The 24560-nt window shown below is 42.2% G+C and overlaps 2 protein-coding genes and 1 long non-coding RNA gene across 4 annotated transcripts; 1 reads left to right on the top strand and 2 right to left on the bottom strand.

Moving 5' to 3' along the window:
* Nucleotides 1–1470: 1470 nt before the first annotated feature.
* On the bottom strand, nt 1471–18336 carry LOC107187245. Of its 2 annotated transcripts, none has more exons than XM_015575280.1 (4): nt 18259–18336; nt 2835–3095; nt 2130–2342; nt 1471–1887 (listed from the first exon to the last, which is right to left on the bottom strand). In XM_015575280.1, the coding sequence occupies exons 2-4, from the start codon at nt 3087–3089 to the stop codon at nt 1549–1551; spliced, it is 807 nt and encodes a 268-aa protein (XP_015430766.1). In that variant the 5' UTR covers nt 3090–3095; nt 18259–18336; the 3' UTR covers nt 1471–1548. The 2 variants fall into 2 exon arrangements, with proteins under 2 accessions (XP_015430766.1, XP_015430765.1); XM_015575279.1 differs by lacking the exon at nt 18259–18336 and adding an exon at nt 7301–7757.
* A 2073-nt stretch (nt 18337–20409) lies between these two features.
* Nucleotides 20410–22186, bottom strand: LOC107187142 (cell wall protein DAN4-like). The gene is made up of 4 exons (XM_015575151.1): nt 22112–22186; nt 21420–21819; nt 20919–21002; nt 20410–20787 (listed from the first exon to the last, which is right to left on the bottom strand). The coding sequence occupies exons 1-4, from the start codon at nt 22184–22186 to the stop codon at nt 20624–20626; spliced, it is 723 nt and encodes a 240-aa protein (XP_015430637.1). The 3' UTR covers nt 20410–20623.
* A 1253-nt stretch (nt 22187–23439) lies between these two features.
* LOC107187261 lies at nt 23440–23807 on the top strand. The gene is made up of 2 exons (XR_001516201.1): nt 23440–23611; nt 23681–23807. It is a non-coding gene; the product is annotated as an uncharacterized LOC107187261 (long non-coding RNA).
* The last annotated feature ends 753 nt before the right edge of the window (nt 23808–24560 follow it).

Here is a 24560-nt window from a genome sequence, read left to right as displayed (position 1 = left end):
ATTTTCGAAATACCGTCGCCTACGGTCGATCTTTCCGAGAGAGTACATGGTCTCGAGGGGAAAGTAAAATTCAAACAGATATCTTCCGAAAACTTTCTACTCGCGAAGTATTATATCTAAGCTGGCTAAATTGTGATTTAGTTACAATCGTTACAGCGACCGATCGAACGATCGTCAATGATCCGCAGAAAGTTGTCGTTTCCAGCGAGTGCTTCGACACTCTTGCTACACGATGAATCGAAGCGGCTGAATAAATGGAATTTTCCAAACTAACGATAAATAACTCACGGAATTATACTTCCGATCGAATCTGGAATTCGTAACGAAGATCGGACGACACGTCTGCTGTTTATTTTCAGGCGGTTACAGTCATTTCCACGACGCTCTCGCGATCCAACTATTCGTGATACGCTACCGTTTCGCCACTAGTTACGGCCAGTTAGCTTCGTGATTGCGTGCGGTAGCTCGTCGAGCGCATTCACCGATGCACATGTAACGTCGAGATTTTCGAAGGAGTCTGTTGCACGTTGTCTCCTCGATCGCTCTTACGAAATCTGTCATCGCGAACAAAACCTTACCAACGCGATTTCGAAGTGTTTCGGGACAGTCCCGCGGATTTCCAGATGTATTTTCCCTTTTTAAAATACGCTGGAATCACATTTATGACTCGGTTCTTTCGTTATGGCACAGACGAGGTACAGGAGTAGACATTTCATCGAATGTATTTTTTCGGCCTACTTTTCTAGGGCTATACAACCCCATTTCCATTTTAGTGTCACTACCACCGCAGATTCACCGTTCTCATAACGTAGGGATCGCTGAAATCACACGCTTAAGGTGTCGGTAATACAGTTTAGGTGGGCCACCAGCTCCTATAAAATGAAACGTCTACTCCTATACCTCGTCTGTGGTCGTGGCTATAATTCCTCGGGCTAGAACCGCGCGATCGGTTCGTCGTACCGATCCGTTTTCGGAACGGCGATCATCAGTCTTTCTGGATGAAACGATCGGTTAGATTCTCGTGCTTCCTCGAGTCCGTTAATTATTCTACGCTGGTATTTAAAAAAAAGAAAGAAAGAAGAAACGATGGAAATTTAGCTAAAACGAACGGTCTAATGATCCGTGAGCAGCCCTGATAACCAGTTGCGTACAAGTTTCGAGCAAATCGCCAACAATAAATGACAAAAGTTGTCTAAAAGTTTTGCAGGCAACTGGTAAGCAGACTGGTAAAGCAAATTGGCAGAAAGTCTTGCAACATGACCGATGTCAAACTGAGCGCAAAACGGGAACAAGATTTGCGCCAGCCAATTTACCGAATCCCAGATAATGTGGTATCTGGGTGTTGCCAATTTGCTGCCTATGTTGCTGCTAATATACGCGCAAGTTGCTTGTAGCAAATCTTGCATCAAACTTGTAGCCATAACGTTATAACAGGCATTGGACACAATTTCGCTTTGCACGTTTGGCTGACTGGGCAGAATGGAGGGAAAAGGGACGAGGGTACACGGGACATTATGAATCCGACCGCTCGTCAAGCTTTTTTTTTTCTCAGAAATTCACCTCCAACGAATTCTCTAGCTCGTTCAGGGCCGGGACCAGGGTCTGAAGCGAGAAATACCGTGTTCGATCGGCAGCGTCCACGCTGGTCACGTGTTGAAACTGACACGGTTGGCTGATGTTGCTCTTCGCCGGTAGAACAACCTTCTTCGGCGTTGGTTTCTTCTTCTTTTTCCCTGGCACCGAGAGGCTGATGTTCTCTGGACAGGAGACCAGCCGTTCTATGTGTTGCCACAGCTCGTTCGCCGCTTTTGGATTGTCGAAACTGAGACCCGCGAGACGCGTGTGATCCGATGATAAACACATCGTGTGGAAAGCTGGGCCCGATACCTGAAAATCATTCAATCGTGTTGGAATTCACAACGAACCGACACGTGTTCACGTGTATACATATGTCACAGTAAAAACGTGAAGTTTAGTAAATGTTTATACCTATATTAGTCATTGAATCGTGATACAAAGGTCACTCGTCGACGGAACAAATGAAACTGTCATTCCCTTTGGGTTCGACCGTGACAAAAGTATTAAACTGAAACTACGATGTGACTGAAGAAGCATAACGCCTCTTTTACCTTGTACGATGACAGATTGTCGATGGTCTCCCGCCAAAGAGTGAAGCAAGTGCCACGCTCCGCCAGCAGAATTTGGATCCGTCTCTTGGATCTCGATCGCGTCTCACCGAGATCCAGAACAACCACTGGTATCCCGGTGAATCGGAGCTCCCATCGCTCAGTCTGGGATGCGTTTCCCAGATAAAGGTTCGCCAGCGACTCGCAGACGAATACCTGTGTTCACGGAGGAATTCCTATAATATTTCCCCTTTGTCCGACGATGAATCACTGGCAAGGCACTCTGTGACGGTCACAGTGGAAGGTGTGTGAAAAGGGAAAGGGAGCCTTTTGGTCGTGGGTCTGCTAGTGGACTCTGTCGATAAGGTTGTCCATCAGTAGACTCATTCTACCTACTAGAAGTAGGCACAGGAAGCAAGAAAATCGCCTTTATACATTAAGATACGTTTTTTTAAGAATAATTCCTCCGAAGGTCATTTGAAGGTTAACATATTATACATAATTGAATTTTTCATTTCATTAGCTATAACGTTACACAAATTAAATTATTCCTTTGGGAAATATTTCCTTAACAGATTTTCTCGTAACCTTAAAAACAACGAGAGATACTTCAGGGGAAACTCTTAGGTGACTCGATCTGTGTAAAGTGACGATGAATCGAATAGCGAAGGGTGACGTCACAGCACGGAAAAAGGATTCATGGTTTACCTGGGACTTCAAGCTCCGAAAGAAGGTCTCGAGCTGTTCCCGCTCCACCTGGCTGACAGGCTCGAGACGAGACTCGTCGCTGTTCTCGGAGCTGTCGCTGCCCTCGTAGCTCGACGTGGCGGATGTGTCCGGTTCGCCGGTCGAGGACAAACGTCTCCTTGCGGCGCCGCTGTACTCGCTGTAGTACGAGGAACTGTGCAAAGAGAGATTCGACTGCAACGCCGGGCAGGACGACGCGTACACCGGTGCGTTCATTTTTCCCTGAAATCGAGGAGAATATGTTAAGTGGAATTTATCACGGGACATTAGTTTTTTTTTTCAAAGTCATTTCGTTATTTTTTTTTCAAAATCCTATATCCTTGAAAATGTATGCGTACGGTTAATAGAGGCTGTTGGTCGTGGTTCAAATTATATTGCAATATTAAATATTACGTAAAAATTTTGTAACTCTGGAAAGGGAAGGAACAAAATCCAATTTCTTTCTTATAGGGTGGGACAAAAACCACTTTTTCTCTAGCTGTGATGGTTCATCTGAATTCAGGAAGATCGTTCGGTTATCAGGAATAGTAAAAAAGCGTAACGGTGTGCTCCTTGCACGAGCTGGAACCAGAGACCTGATCGATTTTTCGCGACCGAACACACCCGTCCGTCCCACCGTGTGCAGCTACGGTGGTGCTATCGTTCTATAAATAACCGTGACCCGTTTATCGGGCACGTTGAAATTCATGAAAAACCCCGTAACCGACACCTGAACAGAATCGAAAGATTATTTGGGTGTATTTGCACGATGTGTTTGTTCTGGTTCTAGAATAATGTCTCGATGAGTGCGACGTACTCGGGTCCACATCGGAGCATTCATGGCAAGACGATCAAGTTTTTCAGCTCCTCGTAAGTTTGTTTTTTCGTACTAAGCCGAGAATCTGCTTAGCTTCTGTTTACTCTGTTTTGATTGGTTCCATAGGAGGACTACCCCAGTGGTGGGAATAACGCCGTTGCTCGTGTCGCATTCATCGAGGAATCACTGTATCGGTGTTTCCTTGTTTGCTACCTCAACGAACTTTATAGATCAAGTAAAGAAGGGTGTATACAGGAAATCTTCGATGAGTGTTCGAAGGCTCCTCGGCACTGAACAATTAAATATTTCACAAACTAATCGCTATATGTGGCTGAAACAAATGTCATTTGCTTCGGAATTTCAAGCTCTACCATTGTAATGAAACTCATAAAAAATTAGCATTACACCTGGAAATCTCTATATATTTTAGGTCGAAGAGCCTTCGAACACTCATCAAGGATTTACTGTATATACACGGTGCATTGCCATCGAGACACAGAGGACACAGTATGTAAGTACGCTATGGTCGTACGTTAATCGAGCAATCGATGGTTCCCGTCGACCCACTTAATCGAGGCGAGAAAATCTCTCGTTCTCCCCCGTTTACGACCTTAATTCAATCATGGTAACAAAGGCCCTTAACGAATCGGTCGATTAGTCACGATCCGTAGGTTGGCATGTTATGTCTCTTCTTCTCCGCTAGAGCTCATCCTAACCCTTTCACGCCTAGTCTCGAACACGTATACAGGGTGTAACAAAAATCTTCGAAGACCCGGAAATGGTAGACTCGTGAGATGATTTCAAACAAGTTATTCCTTAGCAAAAATGTTGTCCGAGGCTCTGTTAACGAGATATTAACGAAAAACCCCGACCAATCAGAGCGCGGGTCTGCCGGCTGAGTGCTCGCGGTATCGTTAGCTAGGCGCTGTGATTGGTAGTCGACGTTACCGCGGGAACTCGGCCGGCAGACTCGCGCTCCGATTGGTCGGAGTTTCTTCTTAATATCTCGTTAACCAAGCCTCGGAGAACATTTCTGCTAAGGAAAAAGTTGTTTCAAATCATCCCAGGAACCCCTCATTTGAAGGAGTCGAATGGGACACCCTGTATAATATCGTAACGATCCCATGTTCACCGACGCGTCCTGAAGCGTGACGACCAATGACCCTTCTCACGACACGTTGTCTCCTATTCAGAGAATTTTATTCTTTTGGGAACCAAGACGAAACCAGCATCAAAGGGGTATGTGTGTGTGCCAAAGAGTGTCGTTAGAGGATCGAATATGTGACCGAAAGATGCCCGCATGGCGACACGTTATCGCTTCGGTGTTTTCAGTTACAATATAACCGCTCGAGAAGCGACACGACGAAAAGGTTCGTGCCCGCGAAACCTACACCGGAAATGCTATTGTCTGTGCGTGGCGACGAGCAGCTCGCCTCGAGGATGCGCCCATTGTTTCGCCGAAGATAAGAGAGATAGATCGACGAGCTCGATAATTAGGTTCGCGTTCCCACGACCGAGTTGTTCATCGGTGGGTACGGAATTATACTTCGTTTGCGTGCCTTTTTCTATTCTTTCAGGCCGAACGACGCGCTGAGACAGTTTTCGTTCGCGGTTGCGGAAGAACCGCGGGAAACTCGATTGTTGTCTCCGAATGGAAAACGGATCGTCTTGGATCGCTTAGCGTCACGTTTTCACGACTATAGGTCGCGTTCACGTGTGGAGTTTTCTTCTAATAAATCCCTATAAGATCATTAGACCAGAGTTTCGGGACAATAATCGCGACGAGTCTGTACTTTCGACTAACCCATATTTAGACCTATTCCTCTGCACTATAATCGAATCATTTAAAAACGTTCCGTTTTTCACGAATGAAGGGACATTCATTGGTCCCGTTCGATTCGGTAGACGTCGATTAGAGATCGTCGTTCTTGACTAGATTGGCTGACATACCGCCGCCGCGCTAGCTCGAGTAAAAGTGAAGAGACGCGTAACGTAATTATGACGGAAACGCGAACGACCGTAACGAGGTATGGCGTCATGCTCATCAACGATGCTGGCAGAGCATCGGGGGAGATCAAGCGGGTGACCGTGTTGTCACCAGCTGTCAACGATCGCCGACGAAGAATTGCATTTTTATTTTCAATTCTCCCCTCCTAGCTGCTGGTGACTCGTAGGAGCTTGGCTAGTCAGATCTGACCTAGATGAAATTCTTTGACCGAAGAACAGATCATTCTCGGTGCCGTACGTTGGTGTAACTTTGACTAAGCCTGGGGACAGAGTCAGGAAAAAATCTTCTTCGAATAATACACAGGGTGTTAATTTTAATTCGAGTACCTAAATTATTTCTGCTACTATTGAAAGTAAGGAAAAATTACCATATAGGATGTACATGGTTTTAAGGCGTGCATTTGTTAACGATAAAAAAATCCTGTGAAGGTCATTTTAACGAGTTTTTTTCAAGGTCATCGTATTTTTTTATAACGCGATGTGGCAGTCAGCATCAAGATCAGTTCAACGACACACCATGACCTTGAAGGCGAAGTAATCAGCTTCAGTTTGAAAAATGCTGAAGTAAATAAACGTAATGAGAAGTGAAAAATTTTCCCCTTAAAAGCAACCTAATTTAACAGTTTTCAGAGCCGCAAAATCGAGAATGATCGTTTTCCGAGTTAAGACAAAGTTATCCTGACCGAATTAAAGGTACCGCAACTGACATTAGGATTAAAGGACCAATGAACATTTTCTCTCTCTAGCTCCATAAATGGCGGTTCAAGATTTCTTAAACTCGTTCGACGACGATGAAACGCTTCCGCCGGAAGGGCACAGCAAAAATCGGTCCTGCTACGCACTGGCGAAACCGACAAAAGAAATTATCGCGGAATCATGAAGGATGTCCCGCGGGGACTTTGATTCGCGCGTCGAGTCGTTCTCGAGCTGCGCACGCGAAGAAGATACGAACACGGTTATCTGGTGTATACCGTTGGAACGCACGCGCTCGCGATATCAATTTAGAGCTGATGATTTGTTTCCGCCTACGTCGGCCTCTTAGTCATCATCGAGTCCCCTACGTCGAACATCAGCCGGACGATCAGACGTCTTCGAAATTCGACCCTACCGAGGAGTCATCGCCACAGTGGTGAAAAATACAAATACAGAGAGTTGGGCACAATTTTATTCGAATAATTCACAGTGAACAACTGCAGTATTTAAGGGCATCATTCTCAGTTTTAAATAGTTTATAATATTAAATAATTGTTTGCCAAATGTCGACTCATTCATGAAGTATTATTTTATTATAAAAATTAGAATTTCTATGCTTAAACTATTAAAAATGACGAAGTACTTTTTTTATCTTTTATTAGAGACACTTTATCTAGATAATCAATGTGCCCATCTCTGATACAATGGACTCTAACTATATTGCCACGGCACTTCCTCTTCACTCAAAAAAACGAAAGAATATCATGATTCGATGCTCGTCCCACGTTCAAAGAGCGCACCGCGAACCAACGAGGACAAGGAATTCACAGGGGCATCTAACACGCGTTGGGCATTCGCAAATTACTTCACGTGAGATGCGCAATACCGGCTCGATTCAATTTCCCACGTCACGCGTTTGGATCTTACTCACGCGGTTAGTCATCGTAATCGACGTATTCCGATTGCGATCCATTCAAGTTTCCCACCGTCAGCAGCCTCTTCGTTTGTGAGTCGGATCGGAGCGAAGCGTCTCAATGAACGTGATAATTTTTCTTCCAATAAAATCCGTTTGTCCTTCTGTCTGGAAAACTTCTGCGGTCCAATTGCGTGTGATTTTCTACTGATCAGTAGAATAATAATTCATACTTTATCAAAATATTCGCGGTTATTAAGCAATCTTTATACCCCTATTTTGACAGATTAGATAAACATAGATAATTTTACTTTCATACTTTTCCGAAACTCTTAGTTTTCCCTTCCTATAATACACCAACTGCTATTTTAGACAAGACCATAAAGAATTGTTATTAATTTTAATATCTTTTAACTAACAAATTAATTAGTTTAACGATTCACGTGGTTTCAGTAACGCGACGACAGAACCAAGCCTTGCGCGGAACAAAGTTACACTGCGAAAGGTAATGCTGGCTATGTAGTCGTCGAGACGATAACACACCGGCGAGCAAGAAATTACGTAAGACGAACGAGAAACGAGGCGTTTGTTCGCGGCGATTTGCGAACACGAACGAGGAAAATTATATCTGCTTAGAGCGCGTCGGATGATTCGTTCTTGGAAAATTTTTCGCGGCTACGCGTTACCTAACAAGTTTTTTTCCGCGTGGTTCCGTGCGGAGCGACGCGGAGGAAGGAGCCGATCGACGTGGCGCGATTACGCTTCGAATCTTACGAAGCGTTTTTCGAAAAAACATCTATGCAAACAATCGTGTGGTTGTTTTTCTAAATTGTAGTACGGCGGAAGACGCCACTTTTGTATCTGAACCTGTAGGAGAAAAAACAGTTCGTATATCTGGATCGTTCGGATAATAGAGGTTCACTGATTTCCCCCCCGTTACATTTCGATTTTTACGAAACTTGATAAAATTGTCAACGGAAACTTCCAAATGAACATATAGATAAAATGTTTTTTGGCGCATTTGAATATTAATTTAGTGTACTGGAAAAGCCTGCTACCACTTGGTATCGGTAATTACTATAATTTATGCCAAATGAACATTCGATTTAACAGTTATTTCAGTACCTACTTGAACGTGTATATGTAAAATATATTAATTTTCAAATGCGTCGAAAAACCTGTCACATATGTTCATCAGGGAGTATTTAAGATAATTTTACCAAGTTTTATTAAAATCGAAAGGTTAACCTTATCGAAACATAACCTCCACCATAATCTCGTTCTGTAAATGAAATTTCAAATGGTCCCTTTGCGGATCCAAGGATTATGATATTTTCGCGGTAAAAAGAAACGTGTTTTGAATGTGTACGAGAACAGCGGGGACGAGGGCAAGGATACAGGCGTGTGAATACAAAGGATCAAGAATCGGGATCCGAGGGGACACGGAGAACCTGTCGGGGAAGAGGGGAGAACCTCGAGTCCAGTTTTCAGACGTCGCCGTTTGCGGAGGAGCCTTGATACCGCGAGTCTACCACGGCGTGACGTCATCGTTCCCTGTACTCACGAGGTTATCGTTCAGAGTTGGCCTCGCGAGAACTCCAACCCGTTTCTTAGCATTTCTTACTGGTTTCGTTGACGAAACCTGGCCTCTGTCCCTTGGCGGCGATCCGCGTATAAATTTCCTCGAATAAAATCTGAGTATTACGACCACGCGTGGGATTGTTTCGTCGATTTAAATTTTCTGATAAGGTCTAATGAACTGACCCTCGAACGACAGTATATTTTCGTAACTGGAAATGTGGACTCATCCGTTCCGTAACCACCATTATCTTTATTACCCCCATTGCTTACGTGTTCTCCGTTGAACATACCTAAACCATGACCTATTCCAGGCCCTACTCCTGCCTCCGGAACCTTTCAAACTTCTTCGAACATTTCAAATTCCTGACACTTTGCTCCGTGAGAAGATTCCATACTATTTTCAAAATTAACTATTCTAGTTCTATTAACCAAATATGTATAAAATAAAATGCAATTTCTCGAAACGTCTGCCTATATCGTTAACATCGTGTGTGACCCGTTCAGTGCATCGATTTCAGATCACGAAAACGGCCATCGTCCGCGAGACCCGTGTCCACTCGAACACGGAACAGTCGCGGACGTGTCGTTTCCGTGGTGTTCCAGGTGCGTGCGTTATCATCCTCGACGAAAAATCACGGCACAGCGTTATTTGTTCGCGTATAAATTGTAAGTACACTACCGGCCAAAAGTATGGGACCAAGTCGGATAATTAAAGAAACAGAAAGTATTGTTCTACAAAGATTCGATAAAAGTATTGTGTTTCATCGACAATGAACTCTGGTCCCATATTTTTGGCGGGTAATGTACGCGAAAGAAATGTCCTCTTGTCCCACGGTCATTTTCATAACGTCAGCTGGCCAAATCCCAAGAACAGTCCCGATGATAAAACACGCTTAGATTGGTAAATCGCTATCCAGTTATCAAGGTTTTTTTTTCCCAACAACTCCAAGCACGTACACCAACGAGCAAAGGCTTCCACAAGGGAAAAAAATGAGGTTGGCGAAAGGCCTTCTACCAATTTTAATTTTGGGAGTTACTGAAATTTATGTCACATTAATGTAATATTTATTTCTGTACTTAAAACAAATTTGGTAAGTGCTGTGAGATTTTTCTTCTACCCCACTTTTGATGTTATATGGCACCAATGTGGAATCGTTAGTATACAAGGTGTATAGAAAAATGTGAAAACTTGGAGGAGATACGACACGACGACACGTAGTGGATATCCAGCGACATTGCCAAGTAAGAGTGAAAACAGCCTGTGGGGCGCCCTTCGTGGATTCGCAATTATACGGTTCGCATGTGACGCAAATGCCCTCCGTTTACCACGATCCAACCGGATACGAAACAGACTCCCGGGGGTTAAGAGGCATTAACTGAGTAACAGGACCACTAATGATTCATTAGTTACCAGGATCGCCGCTGTTCACCGTTCGTTGATCATTCCCGTGGACACCGACGAAGAGGCAACTTTAGCCTCCCTCCCCGTTTGACCCGAGTTCGGTTCAATAAACCTGTAGGATAACCGTACGAAACGAATATTAACACTTTATTAACGGGTAGCCTATTAATAGACTATTAACACTAGAACTACCAAAAACGACCTGAGTAATCATTTCTAGAAAGAAAGAAGACGAGGAGTGCTTTCGACGCTGAGAGAACAATGTACACATGTACACTGTGTCTCTGGTATTGTTCGACGATCAGAAGAAACGAGGTAAACGTTTCGTGAGAGAAAATCTCAGAGTACAGAGAATCGACAATAGAAAATTTGTTCTGTATATCGTGACAATGTAGATTGATTCGGTGTCGATTCTATCGACTGTCAAAAAATCGAAAGTAATACAGGGTATCAAGAGGAAAGAAAAGTTAGGTCACCTCGTGGACTCGATGGTGTACCACGAATTTCACCTGTCGGGAGAAGAATGTGGGCCGGAGGTTGCTCGGTAAGAGTAGACCAGTTTTTTAAAGCACTCAGAACTATATATATATATGTATACCAAAGGAGAGAACGGAAGATATCTCATTGTCAGATTGAAACTGGAACGTATACGATCGCTGGTTGGTCGATAAAGGGGAAAAAGTCGTCTATACGTTCTCCTATGTATACAGGGTGTCTCACTTGAGTGTGACCCCCGAAATATCTGTTTTAATTGTGAAAAATATTTATACGTAATACGCAGAAAATATTTTATACGTAATTTGAATTGTATTAAAATGTTGCTTTTTCCTCGAAGTTTTCTTTTCCAAATAACTATGCATTTTTTTTTCTATTGTATCGCGTAGCTCATGAAAAAATATATTCAGATATGTTCTATAATGTGACCTGCGAATGACCAGTAGTTATTTGCAAAAGAAACCATTTCTTAGTTATAATACTTACTATATAAGTCTATTTCTTTATATCTTTAATAGATAAGTATCGCCAGACCTATATACAGGTGACCTCTGTGTACCTCTATATAGGATTTTACTTTATATTACAATGTAAATTATACTCTAGAAAAATATATAAATATATAAATCTATACGCTCAAAAAAGATATTCAGGGGATCACGCTTAAACGAGCCACCCTGTATATTTCGCAGGATAATTTGTTCGTAACCGTTGAGAAAATATTCCCATCACCCGACCAATCAATTCCCGTTTCTTTTCGCCTCGGTATTTATTTTCATTTTCGAACGATTTCGCGAACATTAGACGTGTCGGTCGAAACCGATAAGTATTCGTTAATTTCCATCGTGGACCTACGGCCAGAGAGCCGAAGGGATCGTAAAACCGGTTTTAATTTCGCGCCGATTAATTTCAAAGTGTGCGTGGACGCGCGCGTACAGCTCCCTTGAGAGTGGCTGACTTCAGAGACGAACGATTATTCTTCCTGCAAGGATACCACCACTATACAGACACACATGGTCGTTGTGTAAGAGGAAAAAGAAAAGAAAACACGAAGAAGCCTCGACGAAGAGGAACGAAGAGTGAAGAGTAGGAGGTAGGCGAACCTCTGGGAAAGATGCATTCACACGGATCTCGTTTATGACGACCTCCTTCGCGTCCCTTCTGACTGAAACGTCGTGCTGTATGCATCCTTTATTCTCTGTGAAGAAAAAAAAAGGAAAAAAAAAACACGATCGAATTGTACTCGGAACGAGCAAAAGCTTCAAGGCTGTGACCACGTCATGTAGTAACATTTATCTGTATTATCTCCACAGACTTCTATATATCTACCAGACTGCTATACAAAAAGCATATACAAAAGATATGATAAATTTAGTTAAAAACATTTTTCATAAAACAGTTAAACAGTTTATATAGTTCTATTGATCTAGAATTATATTATTTTAACATACATTTTTTCATCATTTTATTCTCTTAAAAATAATTGTTCTTTATAATTATAGGTTAGATTAACTGTACAGAACAAGGCAGACTATAATCGAGAGAGGTCTGTATTATGAAGAATGTATTAACTATATCTAACACATTGCTTCTGTGCATATGCAGAATGAGATACTTTCTATATGGGTTTCGAGGCTATTTTATACAAGGAAACTAGCAGTCTAGTATAATATAGAAGTCTGTGATTATATCTCCCAAACAAGCTCTCCCTGGTTATGCCTTCTTGGTTCCATTGAGGAGACTCATAGTTCATTACTCGACACGCACGATACGGAACACGTTTCTGATAATTAAAAGCCGTTCCGGGAAAGGTTAACGATAAATTCGTATTTACCTTTCTTTTTTGCATCGGCCAACACGTGCAATTCCGAGAACAGGAGACGAACGATAGATCGATCATTCCTCTGTAGATATGGTACGCTGTGATCACTATACTGCGGATGTTTATACATTTTTAGCGTCCCTTAACATGGGATAAAGACACGCAAAAGGTTTAAATAAAGTTTCATTTTATCTATGTTATTATTAACGTAGAGAAACCTCTGGCGTGGAATTCAAAATTCTGTCCCATTTTAATTTTTAGATATATTCCCATCGAAAATTGTGAATTTGCATACACTTTCGCAGTCCAGCGATCACCATCGACTCTTCGTTTCGTTTGTAACAGAAATGAAAAGGCGATAGCAGAAAGGATCGCGTGGTTCGAACGTTCGATCACGTGACTAGCCGACAATACCCATCGGCACGATAAAATATTCAAACGTGTTAATGCATCGTCGACTTTCCTTTCCTCGAGGCTGTGTCGATGATCACGTTCCACGATCGAACCCTCCAGGTTGTTTCGTCTCAAGTTGAAAAGGGCCTGAGAGTTTCGTGCGCTCTTGCTGGTTAGTAGAAAACATACCAGAAGAAGACTGGGCGCGGGTTGGTCGAAAGGTACCTATACAAGGTGTCCCACTTAACTCTGCCACCTTTAATTATTTTCTCATTTGTCACGGTACAAAAAAATGGTTCCGGAGAAAGTTAGTGCATTTTAGGGGGCCAATTAGGCTATGAGATTGAAGGTCACCTCAAGGTCATATCTTCTGAGATTACCCTTTTTTTAAATGGAATGCCATATTTTTAAATCGTATCCGATAATGCATCACACTATGGCTTTGAAATGACCTTGGGCTGAAAATTTCGCACGTAACTGGTTGAGGTGGAAGCTCACAGAAAATGAATTGTAGAAACAGTTGAATACGTTTTGATCTTCTCTTTGTAATGGCAAAGAAAAAAATAATAGTTTATTCATTCCATTTAAAAAAACGTTACCGTTAGAGAAATCTCACAAGACATGATCTTGAGATGATCGTCAAACTCATAGCCTAATTTCCCCCCTAAAATACACTAACTATCTCCCGAACCATTTTTTAGTACCGTGACAAATAAGAGAATAATTAAGGGTGGCAGAGTTAGGTGGGACACCTTGTATAACGAAGAACGAAAGACTAAAGAGACCGGCCGATAGGTCGATGAACCGGGCAACACGGGTCCCCTGGCCCTCCTGGGCCCTACGGTCCCTCTTCCCTCTGGTATTTTCTCACGAAAAAGTTGTCTGCACTGTTCACGGTATGCGTGCACGTAACGAAAAGTCGCGTCGACTCGGCCACATACGATGGTTTGCAAACGGAATCAATTTCATTGTTTTTGCATGTCGTAGCTCCATTCCGCTGACTCGACGTGTCGGCTGCTCGTTTGTAGATCGAATTACATAGATAGAGTTGGGCAGAGTTTTGTTCGAATGATACATAGTGAAAAGCAGCAATATCTTAAATTGTCATCCTGACCTTTCGCACGTTGACTGCCACAGTGAAAAAGGCCATACGTAGCCAGACACGATCTATTTCGTTTTTTAAAGTTATAAATCGTCGAAAATTTGTACGTTCGGTTAATGGAGGCTGTTGGTCTTGTTTTAAATTATATATTGCGATGTTAATTTTACGCAAAAATTTGTAATGACATTTAAATAATCTAGTCCTTTTTGTAATGTACGTATTAGTCATATTTGGGTGTAACACATATTATACTCGATTTGACATAAACTTAATGACAACGAATGGAACGAAAGGGTGCGCAGTTAACGAGACTAAATAATGTTTTACCAAACTTTCCACTCGTTCAAGAAATAATATCATTTCATTATACATATTTTCACTGTTTAACCAATGAAAAATTCAGAAATACTTTTTTTTATCTTCTATTCGAAACTCCTTCATCCACATAACGAATGTGCCGATCTCCGTGCAAGGCAACGCGGCGTGACGCGGACGCTCCGGTAAAACAACGTAAACACCCGATTTCTCTGGTGTCTGTAACTTTCAGTGTCGTGGGCGAACGGGCATAGAGCGAGTTTCGGTTGCTCCTGGCAGAAACGGATATCCGGAATACATACATATCGTGGTACCTGTTGGCGCTAGTCGTTCCCGGGAAATCCTAGATTCGCGATTTCTCCGACCGTGAGTCGGGTAATCGTATGGAACCGGTTGGGGGTCTTTTCACGGACGTTGTTACCGGTTCTAACAGACCTTCGACCAGAAGACGTATCATCGGTATTCGGCTTGTATTTCCTGGCGCTTTACAAGGCGGCGAAAGGTCAGCGATGCCGCGTGCAAACTCGACGGAACGGAAGTAAAAAATGAAACCGGCTCGTGAATCATGCGAGTCGAGGGGACTTTTACGAATCGAACCTCCGTACGATGTATGTACTCTTGGAGTTGCATCGAGTCGATCACGACGGAGCTAAGTGAACGTGAATGGATCGTTTATTGTTGGCGTCGTCTGCCTTTTGCGAACGACCAATTGTATCCGCGAAAGAAACGTTGCCATTGTTTTTTTACCCCATGACGTTCACTCTAGGTCACAACGTGTTGTATATTCAGGGCCGTTTCTGACGGGAGTGCAATCAAATTCATTTTATATATACTATTCGTAACACACTACACGTATACAAGAATAAACTATCTTGGACAGCCCAAAATATGACATTTATTTATATTTATTGGATTAAATTCGTGTAGGTAATTAATGGTTGCTATTTATCAATCATACCATCATTATTGCAAGCATTATACATTGATTTTACATTTATTTTTTAAGGATCTTTGTTTCATTTCATGAAAATAAGAATTAGAAAATATCCCCTTTGCATGATAAATGTTTAAAAAATATTATGGATACGAAGGAAACACTGTATATCAAATTCTTAGTTAAATGATATTAAATGAATAAAGGCAGCGATACTATTTTTTGCAACCGGGCGGCCAACGACACAGGAACGGCCCTGTGTATATTCTATGCCTAAAAGAGGCTTTGAAACCGAAGTAGTCCAGCGATTCACAGAATCTATTGACATTACACGATTAATGCAATTATATCGGTTATATTTCTTGTACAACGAGGATTGTGATTCGTCACGGTTCGCGCACGCTTAATCGATCGAATAATCAGAAACAAGCTGGGTAGACCCGATGAACGCTTCGTTTAAATCGATCACCACGTAAAGGTTATGCAGTAGACATTTAAGGCGATATTCTCGACGTAAGGGACGCTTTTACTTCCTGCTCAGGCCCTCGGAACTGTCGCTATCGTTATCGTTATCTTATCTCTCGACGAAATCAGTGAGGAACCACGAGTTCCAGATCGTTGGATCTACCTAGAATGACGGAGGGGAATATATTGTTTGCTTTTCGCGTTAAAGCGATGACGTCACGGTTAATATTCTTAATATCCCCGAGAAAACGTGCGCCGTGCCTTTATTTGCGGTGTAGCCGTTTTACCGACAGCGAATGAATCTCCCACGCGCAGAATGAAACGGCCGCCATCTTGTTTCGTGAATTGTCTTATTCGAACGGTTGAAACGACTAACACTGAATATTGGTGACCTAATGTACCGATCTGACGCGTACTAATATGTATAATCGTAACCGAAGGTAGAAATGATTTATGTTATCTTGCTAGTTGAATCGATGATATCGGTTCCAGCAGTCCACGAATCGCTGACACGCTTGGTGTGCCTCTGACACACTGATCCAATTTCAATGCGTGCTGTATTGCCCAGTCGATTCTAAGACTACGCAATAACCTCCACGTGTTTATTCGTCTTTTCCCTTCCCTTCCGTTTCGATCGATCGATTGTTCCCAAAAAAAAAAAAAAAACGATCATCGAGAGCTGGACAACCTAGGGACCATAACTTTTTGTTATTAACTTTGATCGACCCCTTCTTTTTATTGGCTCTGTCGAGACAAAACCAAGTTCATAGTGGCCTGTAATTACCATTTGGCTTTTCTCTTTGTAATTATCATTTTGTATTTCTCTTTTGTATTTACCAGTTATGTTTCATTTAGTTTTAATGTTCGTCCGATTTATATTTTTCTCTCTTGTATTCCAATGGGAATGAACCCGTAAATAAAAAAACAAACAAATAAACTTTTGGCGCTGTATCGATTCGAACACATCGTCGAATCACGAAAAGGAAATGCTGTACGCGCATGCACGAACGAAAACAACGCGAGTCAGTGGTCTTCTCTGCGTGAGAATCGCGCGCGAAAATGAATTGTTGTAACGGATAACGCACCGTGCGCGCCGTCACGCTTCGGCTGTACGTACATGTATAGTGCCGCGATTTAACGCCGCTACCACGCTACACCGCGATCGAGAACAGGATAAGCAAACGTGTACGTATACTGTACGGTTCACCAGCCGTGAATACGAATAGGCAAAGCAATATACACGTTTCTTTCCTTTTCTTTCTTCCTATTTCGAACGGCGACGGTCTCTTTCCTGATTCCCACGAATCGGAAAACGGAACGCTGTTTCACTCGTGTTCTATACTCTATACGATCTTTTCCGCGATTCCAGCGGAAATCTAGCTTTCAGTCGGCGTGAAAGAGATGTTAAATAATATTATGCCCCAAACTGAGACGATTTTTAGGTTAAGCACCGCGTAAAACGATTAAATAAAGTTACCCTACGATCTTAAAGTGGCAGTAATTGGGACATCTAACCTAAATGGTTTCTCCTCGATCACAGTTCCAGCGTTCCCTCGTTGCACCGGTGGATATAGCGTGACACGGTCCCTTTCGCTTCGACGAACGTATAAGCGTACATACGTTTTCCGTTCGGCGACGTCGAAACAACCGAGAAAACGCATTACACGACTCCTGCGCACGGTTAACGAACACACTTTGTCGTTCTCGTTAACGGAAACCGTTCGTAACACGTTATGGAATCCTGGTTCGGTCCAGACGAGAGCTCAACGGGCCGGAAATCTTCGATCCCCTCGTAGGTATACGCTCGCATACATACATACTAGACGAACGTATGAGGGGTGAGTCTGCGACAGGACAAACACACCTCGAGCTAATTCGGTGAAAAGCGGGGATGCGCACAGGTGTCTGTCCGCCTACTCTCTGCCTGCCAGGGACTGGTTGGTGGCCTCCGGAGCCGATCGAACAAGCGCACGGAACGCGGAAAACTTTCCAACGTTCCTCGGTCTGCGGGACACACGGAGGCCTGCCAATTACAAAACTTTCTGGAACGGAAGTGCTAGTCGATCTTGTTCCAGAGAATCGAAACACGTACGGAACAGAACCATTCGAACGACTCGATTGCCCGGAGCATTTGTGTCGCTGATTTTCACGGCGAACGTAGGTTATACCAAATCGTAAAGTGGAAAGCGATTTTACTCTCGCGACGAATCTCCGATATCACGCTCCTTACGGAATATAGGTTAGAAGATGTAACGCGTGGAGTGTCGGTTGAAGAGTGTTCGCGTCACGAATACGCGTCCTACGTACATCGTCGATTGACCCAGCTTTCTCCATTGCACGACCGTAATGCGAGTTCAACGACGACATATACCTAACCGAATCACCGAACAAATTCGTCGATCGTACTTCCCGCCAGAATAGTCACAATGTCGAGTGATAAAACAAACTCATATAAATATGTACTCACAAGTTCTCCGTAAGGATCCGTGAATCGGCACGATTACTCGAAAGACTCCAAATCCCACGGCTCGAAACGAACGAATTCGGTGGTGGTGTTCAAACGGGCAGATCCAAGAGCATTGTGTGTAGCTTGATTACCGATCGACGCGATCCGCACCAGTTTTGTATCTTCTGTTAACCCCGTTTTTTCCTCTAGCTAACTTGAACAACAAATAAAGTTTTTTGTTCGATTGTATTGTCTGGTCGCCAGCTACGAGGTCACAGGCGAAACAAAACGGTCCCCGTGGAACGTTCACGAACGCGTCCCAAAACGAACCGACGCGCACCAAGGGAGAAACTGGACTGAGACGGTTGCTCGTGTCCAGCCCGCGCGAGGACGCTGCTCGGGGGGCGCAACTCCGGCGAATGGAGTTGCCTCGCTCCGTTCAACGTGCGCGCGAACCACGAACCCGCGGAACCGGCAGGGCCACGATTCGATTTGTGCGCAACTCCGTATGCACCGTCCTTCCCGTACCACGTACAGGGTGTTCGATGAGAAAAAGGGTGTTTAGACCAGATACTTCTACCGAAACGTAAAATACCGGTATTTTCGATTGTACCTTCGCCCTATATAATCCTATATAAGCCCTACCCTTATAGAAATCGAAAAAATACCGGCATTTATTTCGGTTTTCGGTAATGTATCGGTTTCAGTACAGCTTTGGACGGATTTTATGCGTTTATAGCATACGCATAACGCACACTACATCGACAAACGAATTCCATCCTTGCCGCCGATCGCGTTTCCAACTTCTTCCACCTGTTGCCTGATTCACAGGGAAAAATCGAAAGAGTACAGAACTGGATATACGATTCGATTATTCGAACCCTCTTTCCAGAAGAAAGATCAGAATCGTTTACACTGTAATTGTTACAGATTTTTCTCATCGATCTATGACGAATGAGGAGAGTCTCGAGGATTACTATTCAACCTGTATCTATTTTAGATACAGGTGAAATGTTATTTGTGATGAGGAACGTAAATAAAGTCCAGGAATCGTGGCGAAACGTTAACGAAACGCCGATGGTCGTAATAGGAAAATGAAAAGAAATCTCGTGCGACGAACAGTGTCGTGACACGGGGTAATTATCTTTTAAAAATCAAGCGTAACGAACCACCAGCGTTACATACGCGCGCGAGAAAAGTTTTGCATCGAAAGCTTGGGACGGAACGGATAATGGCCGGAACGCGTATACACGTATATGTACCCGTCGAGTTCGTTACCCTTACTGCGAACCGGCTCGTCGTTCTGGCTGCTTAGCCGAACAGTTAATTAACCGTCGTGAATAGACTTTCATTTACCGTTTCATTTCCACCTTTCTGTAGAGTGCGTGACCCTCGAGAATAATCAATATACCTCTGATTCACCGTAACACAGCAAATAACGAGAATTCCATGACAGGAGTAAGCTTTTGCCCTGCCTTCCGTTCCTACAGGTATTGGATATTTCTTCATATTGAAAGATTCACGGTCACGTAAACTGTTTTCGCATATTTTCGGATGATCTAATCTTAATCGATTCGAAACTGTTCGTGCTTCTTCGCGTAAGACCACAGAAAACACGTACGAACAACATAGGACGCAAGGTTCGTGGATGTATGCATACAGTAAATCATCGAGGAGTGTTCGAAGGCTCCTCGGCATTGACAAGGAGAGGCCCTCAGGTGTAACGTTTACTTTTTAATGAGGTTTAGCACGGTGATAGTGCTTGGAATTCTGAACCTATGACCGAGTGTGACCGCGTATGAAAGAAGATATAGTATAAGAGGTAGGTTAGTCAGAGCGAGAGTGTCTTAAGAGCTAGAGTGTTGTAAGCGTGTCCTAACGAGTTCTTTATGTTACACATTTTAGAATAAACCTTTTATTTCTACGAAATACAACCACCACTTTAATATTATTCCTACAATATTTAATGTTCAGTGCCGAGGAGCTTTCGAAAACTCATCGATGATTTACTGTACAGACCGAGTGTAATGAAAAAATCGAACGAAATTAATTGTAATAGGTAGTTGTCATAATCGCGGTGAACGAAATTCATTGGCCCGATATTTTCCAGACGATACAACGAACACCCGTGTGTGTACAAATTTTTGTTGGAACTAACAGCACCGAAGTCGCTTAATGATATTCAATACTTTAATTATATAAAATCGGTAATTACACTGCAGTTTCTAATTGGAGCGTCGATATCAACTTTTTCAGCCTTTTGCCGTCTTTTTTTTTTTAAATCTACAATTGGCAAATGATAATGAATTCAGGACACAATAAGTCATTCGTAAGATCTTGTTAGTTCTTCTAATGGTTTCCGCTCCGAACGAATAAATTAGTAATATTAATTTGTCATAAATATGGCTACCACTACAAACATAATCATCGATGTAAATACAGTGGTAGACGATGCGGAGTTGCACTTGTCGGTGGTACACTTTACGCATTCACCATCGGTGCACTGCATGTCCTTGTTTCCGCAACCTCTCGCAACCACCGTGTCGTTAACTGTAAAAGAACAACAATCAATGATCCGGCTATGACCAATTGTTTAAAGAATCAGATCAAAGGAAATGAAAAATACTTCGATGAAGAGACGAAGCAAACATTATATGTATAACGATCAACGTTTTACTTACCTTTACGCGTGAAGCAATATACGTCATCAGCTTCGAACGGCTGTCTTCGTGAAAATCGGTCCAACACGCTCCTACGTTCCCTCGCTGTGTAACAAGTAAATAAAATTGTATTAAACGACTCATACGTATTATCAAAAAAAACATGTAACAACGCATATTGCTAACAATCGCTTACTCGTGATATGTTCGATACACCGAGTTGAATGTACAATATAAATCCTTTTAATGTTATACCTTAGACGGGAAGCATGAACATTGAAATCAATCTCAGGTGAAATAATAATAATAATAACGATAACAAAATGCCCCGGATTCAACGAAGTCAAACATAAATTATAAATTCAAACGATAAATTAGTATCTAATAACATGTGCTAATGCCGTTAAACTTTTGGTAACTTTCAAACACACTCAATAGCCTCGGAGTACCTTAATATTTATAGAACAAAATATTGCTGAAATTATTTAATGTTATTCATATTCTAACCATTATATGAATTACCAGGTGCCGAGGTGGGAACCGGACCAGCGGATGACGTTTCTGAAGTCGGACTAGTGGGTGACGTTCCTGAAGTCGGACCAGTGGATGACGTTCCTGAAGTCGGACCAGTGGATGACGTTCCTGAAGTCGGACCAGTGGATGACGTTTCTGAAGTCGGACCAGTGGGTGACGTTCCTGAAGTCGGACCAGTGGATGACGTTTCTGAAGTCGGACCAGTGGGTGACGTTTCTGAAGTCGGACTAGTGGGTGACGTTTCTGAAGTCGGACTAGTGGGTGACGTTTCTGAAGTCGGACTAGTGGGTGTCGAAGGCATTATATCAGGTGTACACTCCTTAACCTGAGAGTCCTGTACTTTGGTACAATCACTATCTTCCCCAGGCGGGCATACGTAACACTGCATCTAATTTTATGAACCAAGAGAAACATACATTAAGTCACTACAAGGACAATACAATGAATTCAAATTCAAATGGTGTATTATACCAATGTACGTATAGCATTCGCTTTGATATGTAGTCGAACAATTTTTTTATCATAATATGCGCGCAACACTTTAAAGAAATAAGATATTCATAACAATCGAAGAGTATTATTTAGATTTTAGATCGATTTCGCGTCGAATCACAAATTTGTACATGAAATGATACATTACCCGAGGGCAGTGCGACAAGTCCAATAAGGGCCAGGAATACCAGAGGTTTGTACTTGTTGAACATGTTTGTCCAAATGTTCGTGCCACGATGAATGTTGATACCGTGACCGCCCATACGCAAGTGCGGTGGAGATTCGCGAAATAGGAATATTCTTCCCTTGCTTATCACGATAAACTTTATACTTATCTCAATAGAGACCTCCAATCAATACCATTGCCTTGGTGAGACACGATTAACGCGTACGTAAAAAGTCAGATATCGTAGATCCGTTGTTCCCCTTTATCTGTTTCTGCTCGTCCATCGCGTTTTCTCCAGTTAGAGAAATAAAGTCTAGTCATCGATGAGTCGATAAGATAATTCTCTCGATAAAGACAATTTTCTTTTGCAATTGAAATATACGCTGTGAATCGGAATAATTTTCCCGGTGAGCATGGAAACTTGAGGAATCGGACCGAAAGTTTAAGCACGAATTTACATCGAGAGTTTCGTCGAATATTCATCAAGTCACCAAGCTTCCCGTTCGTTTACTGCAATATCGGGTTTCATATGTGTCTAAAGATACATTTTTTTCATACGATCTTTATTATTCGATCGTCGTTTAAGAATCGTTCATCGAATAGGCATGAACTTCTTGTAAACGGCAATTTCACGTGACAAGCAAAACGTTCGTTTTCGAAAAAAATGCGAAAACAAAGATACAATCGATACACCCGTTATTGGCCGATAAAAATAATTAACTATCTAGAAGACTTTATCGTGAAGAAAATTGAATTACTTTTCAACAATGTAATATAAATCCGTCGTTATCATCCAGGGAAGGCAAAACAGGAAAATCTCACTTAAACGTTGTCGATTATCTTCTTTTTTTTGCAGACATTCCTTGATTCTTCGAAACTCGTGTGTCATTTCATTCTGTTTAGATCGACCATAGTGAACAATTCCTCTCTCGAAGCTTTCAAACCGGAAGATCATTCTCAGAAGTCGATGCAACTTAGAAGAAAACAGTGAAAAGACGTGAGGAAATACTTACGGAACGTTTAAATGTTTCAATCGCGAGTATACGGTATTCCATCGAACAGGAACTTGTCGTTTCTCCATTTTAGTAATTTTAGGTATTACCAGTGGGCCGTTCCAGAAACAACTGGAATGCAAAATGGACAGTATGGCAATGAGAATCAAAGAAAAAACTCAAGTTTATTTCTTATCTTCGAGTGTTTCACTAGTATCCTTGAACCGGTGACGACGCAGTAATCTACGCATAAATCCAATCTAAATGTTATTTTTATCATACAGGTTGCTCGTAAAAAAATAATACTGCCAAGACAACTGTTTTAGTGGATTTTCCTCGGTATAAATATTAGAAACGCGGGTAACACCGACAAAGCAAAGAGAAATCAGGAGCAGAACAAGAAACCGAAAGAAGAAGCAACGAGAAATATGGTGGACTTGAAGTTCTTGTTTAACATCGCAGTTATGTTAGTGATTGTGTTTGTCTGCATGACCAACGCGGAGCCCGAAGCTGATCCTTCGCCAGATGCGGTGAGTAGAGCACTTCGTTGATGTTTAATAGAATTTTTTTCGTAATATTCGTCGTATTCCTTCCTTCAGGACGCAGATCCTGTAGCAGGATGGAAAGATGTACTGGCCAAAGTACTGAAGGGATAAGCAATCCAGGATATTTGTCGAAACTGTAAGCTTATGATACTGATAATATACAAGCATTCCTGAAGCAAAATATTTGTCTTTCCTCTTCCTTCGGAATCTAAGCGAATCGATTTGTACGTGTACGAGTAAAATGTGGTACACTTGAACTATGAACTCGGAGGACAGTTTATTTTGAATATAATTGATAAACTAGATTCTATTAATCAGAATGATAAGATATCCATGCACGCGTAATAATTGTGCTCTGTCGCATTTCTTCTAAGGAGTTCGATGTAGAGCGAAATAGTGTCGATTAAAATTACTACTCTCGATCGAGTCGTCTATGTCTATATAATACGGTGGTATATTAAATTGCACTCTGTTTTGCCAATTCTTTCCGGACTGAACAACAATATCGTCCCCCATTTCTGTCTCCGTCGAATGTTTCGAATTCCGAACGAAAAATCTTGCCGATAAAAATGAAATTATTTGAACGCAAAGCGAACGAAATTATATGTTGCATGCAAGGATTCCCAGAACGATAAAGACTCTTCCGAGGAAAAAGAAACTATACGCAATTTTCAGATATCCAGAGATAATCGTGTTCGTGTTATCGTGGTCGTTACGAAAATAAAAATTCCGAGAGCATTCATGCAGTTGCCCCCATCGATCCTCGGGTACAAAAAGAATGTAATATTTCTCCGTGGTTTTCCACTCGTAGTAGCGTAATCGTTTTAAAAGTTTCACAGACCATAATGAAAATGGACTTTCTGCTAGTTCATACGTTTCGTCGTTCATTTCCCGCGGAAAGCAAAGAAAATATACTTGAAGCAGAATGAGATAC

Source organism: Dufourea novaeangliae, unplaced genomic scaffold (genome assembly GCF_001272555.1).
Source record: "Dufourea novaeangliae isolate 0120121106 unplaced genomic scaffold, ASM127255v1 scaffold99, whole genome shotgun sequence".
Lineage (NCBI taxonomy): Eukaryota > Metazoa > Arthropoda > Insecta > Hymenoptera > Halictidae > Dufourea > Dufourea novaeangliae.
Note: the sequence above shows the minus strand (reverse complement) of the source record. Positions and strands in the feature narration are given on the sequence as shown.

Coding starts and splice junctions, on each gene's coding strand:
- LOC107187245 (XM_015575279.1), bottom strand. CDS start 7,342: ATGGATCGCAATCGGAATACGTCGATTACGATGACTAACCGC. Junction 3,096..7,300: donor CGATTACGATGACTAACCGC/GTGAGTAAGATC, acceptor CCTCGATTTCAG/GGAAAAATGAACGCACCGGT. Junction 1,888..2,129: donor ACAATCTGTCATCGTACAAG/GTAAAAGAGGCG, acceptor AATGATTTTCAG/GTATCGGGCCCAGCTTTCCA.
- LOC107187142 (XM_015575151.1), bottom strand. CDS start 22,186: ATGGGCGGTCACGGTATCAACATTCATCGTGGCACGAACATTTGGACA. Junction 21,003..21,419: donor GGTTCCCACCTCGGCACCTG/GTAATTCATATA, acceptor CTTGTTACACAG/CGAGGGAACGTAGGAGCGTG. Junction 20,788..20,918: donor ATATTGCTTCACGCGTAAAG/GTAAGTAAAACG, acceptor GTTCTTTTACAG/TTAACGACACGGTGGTTGCG.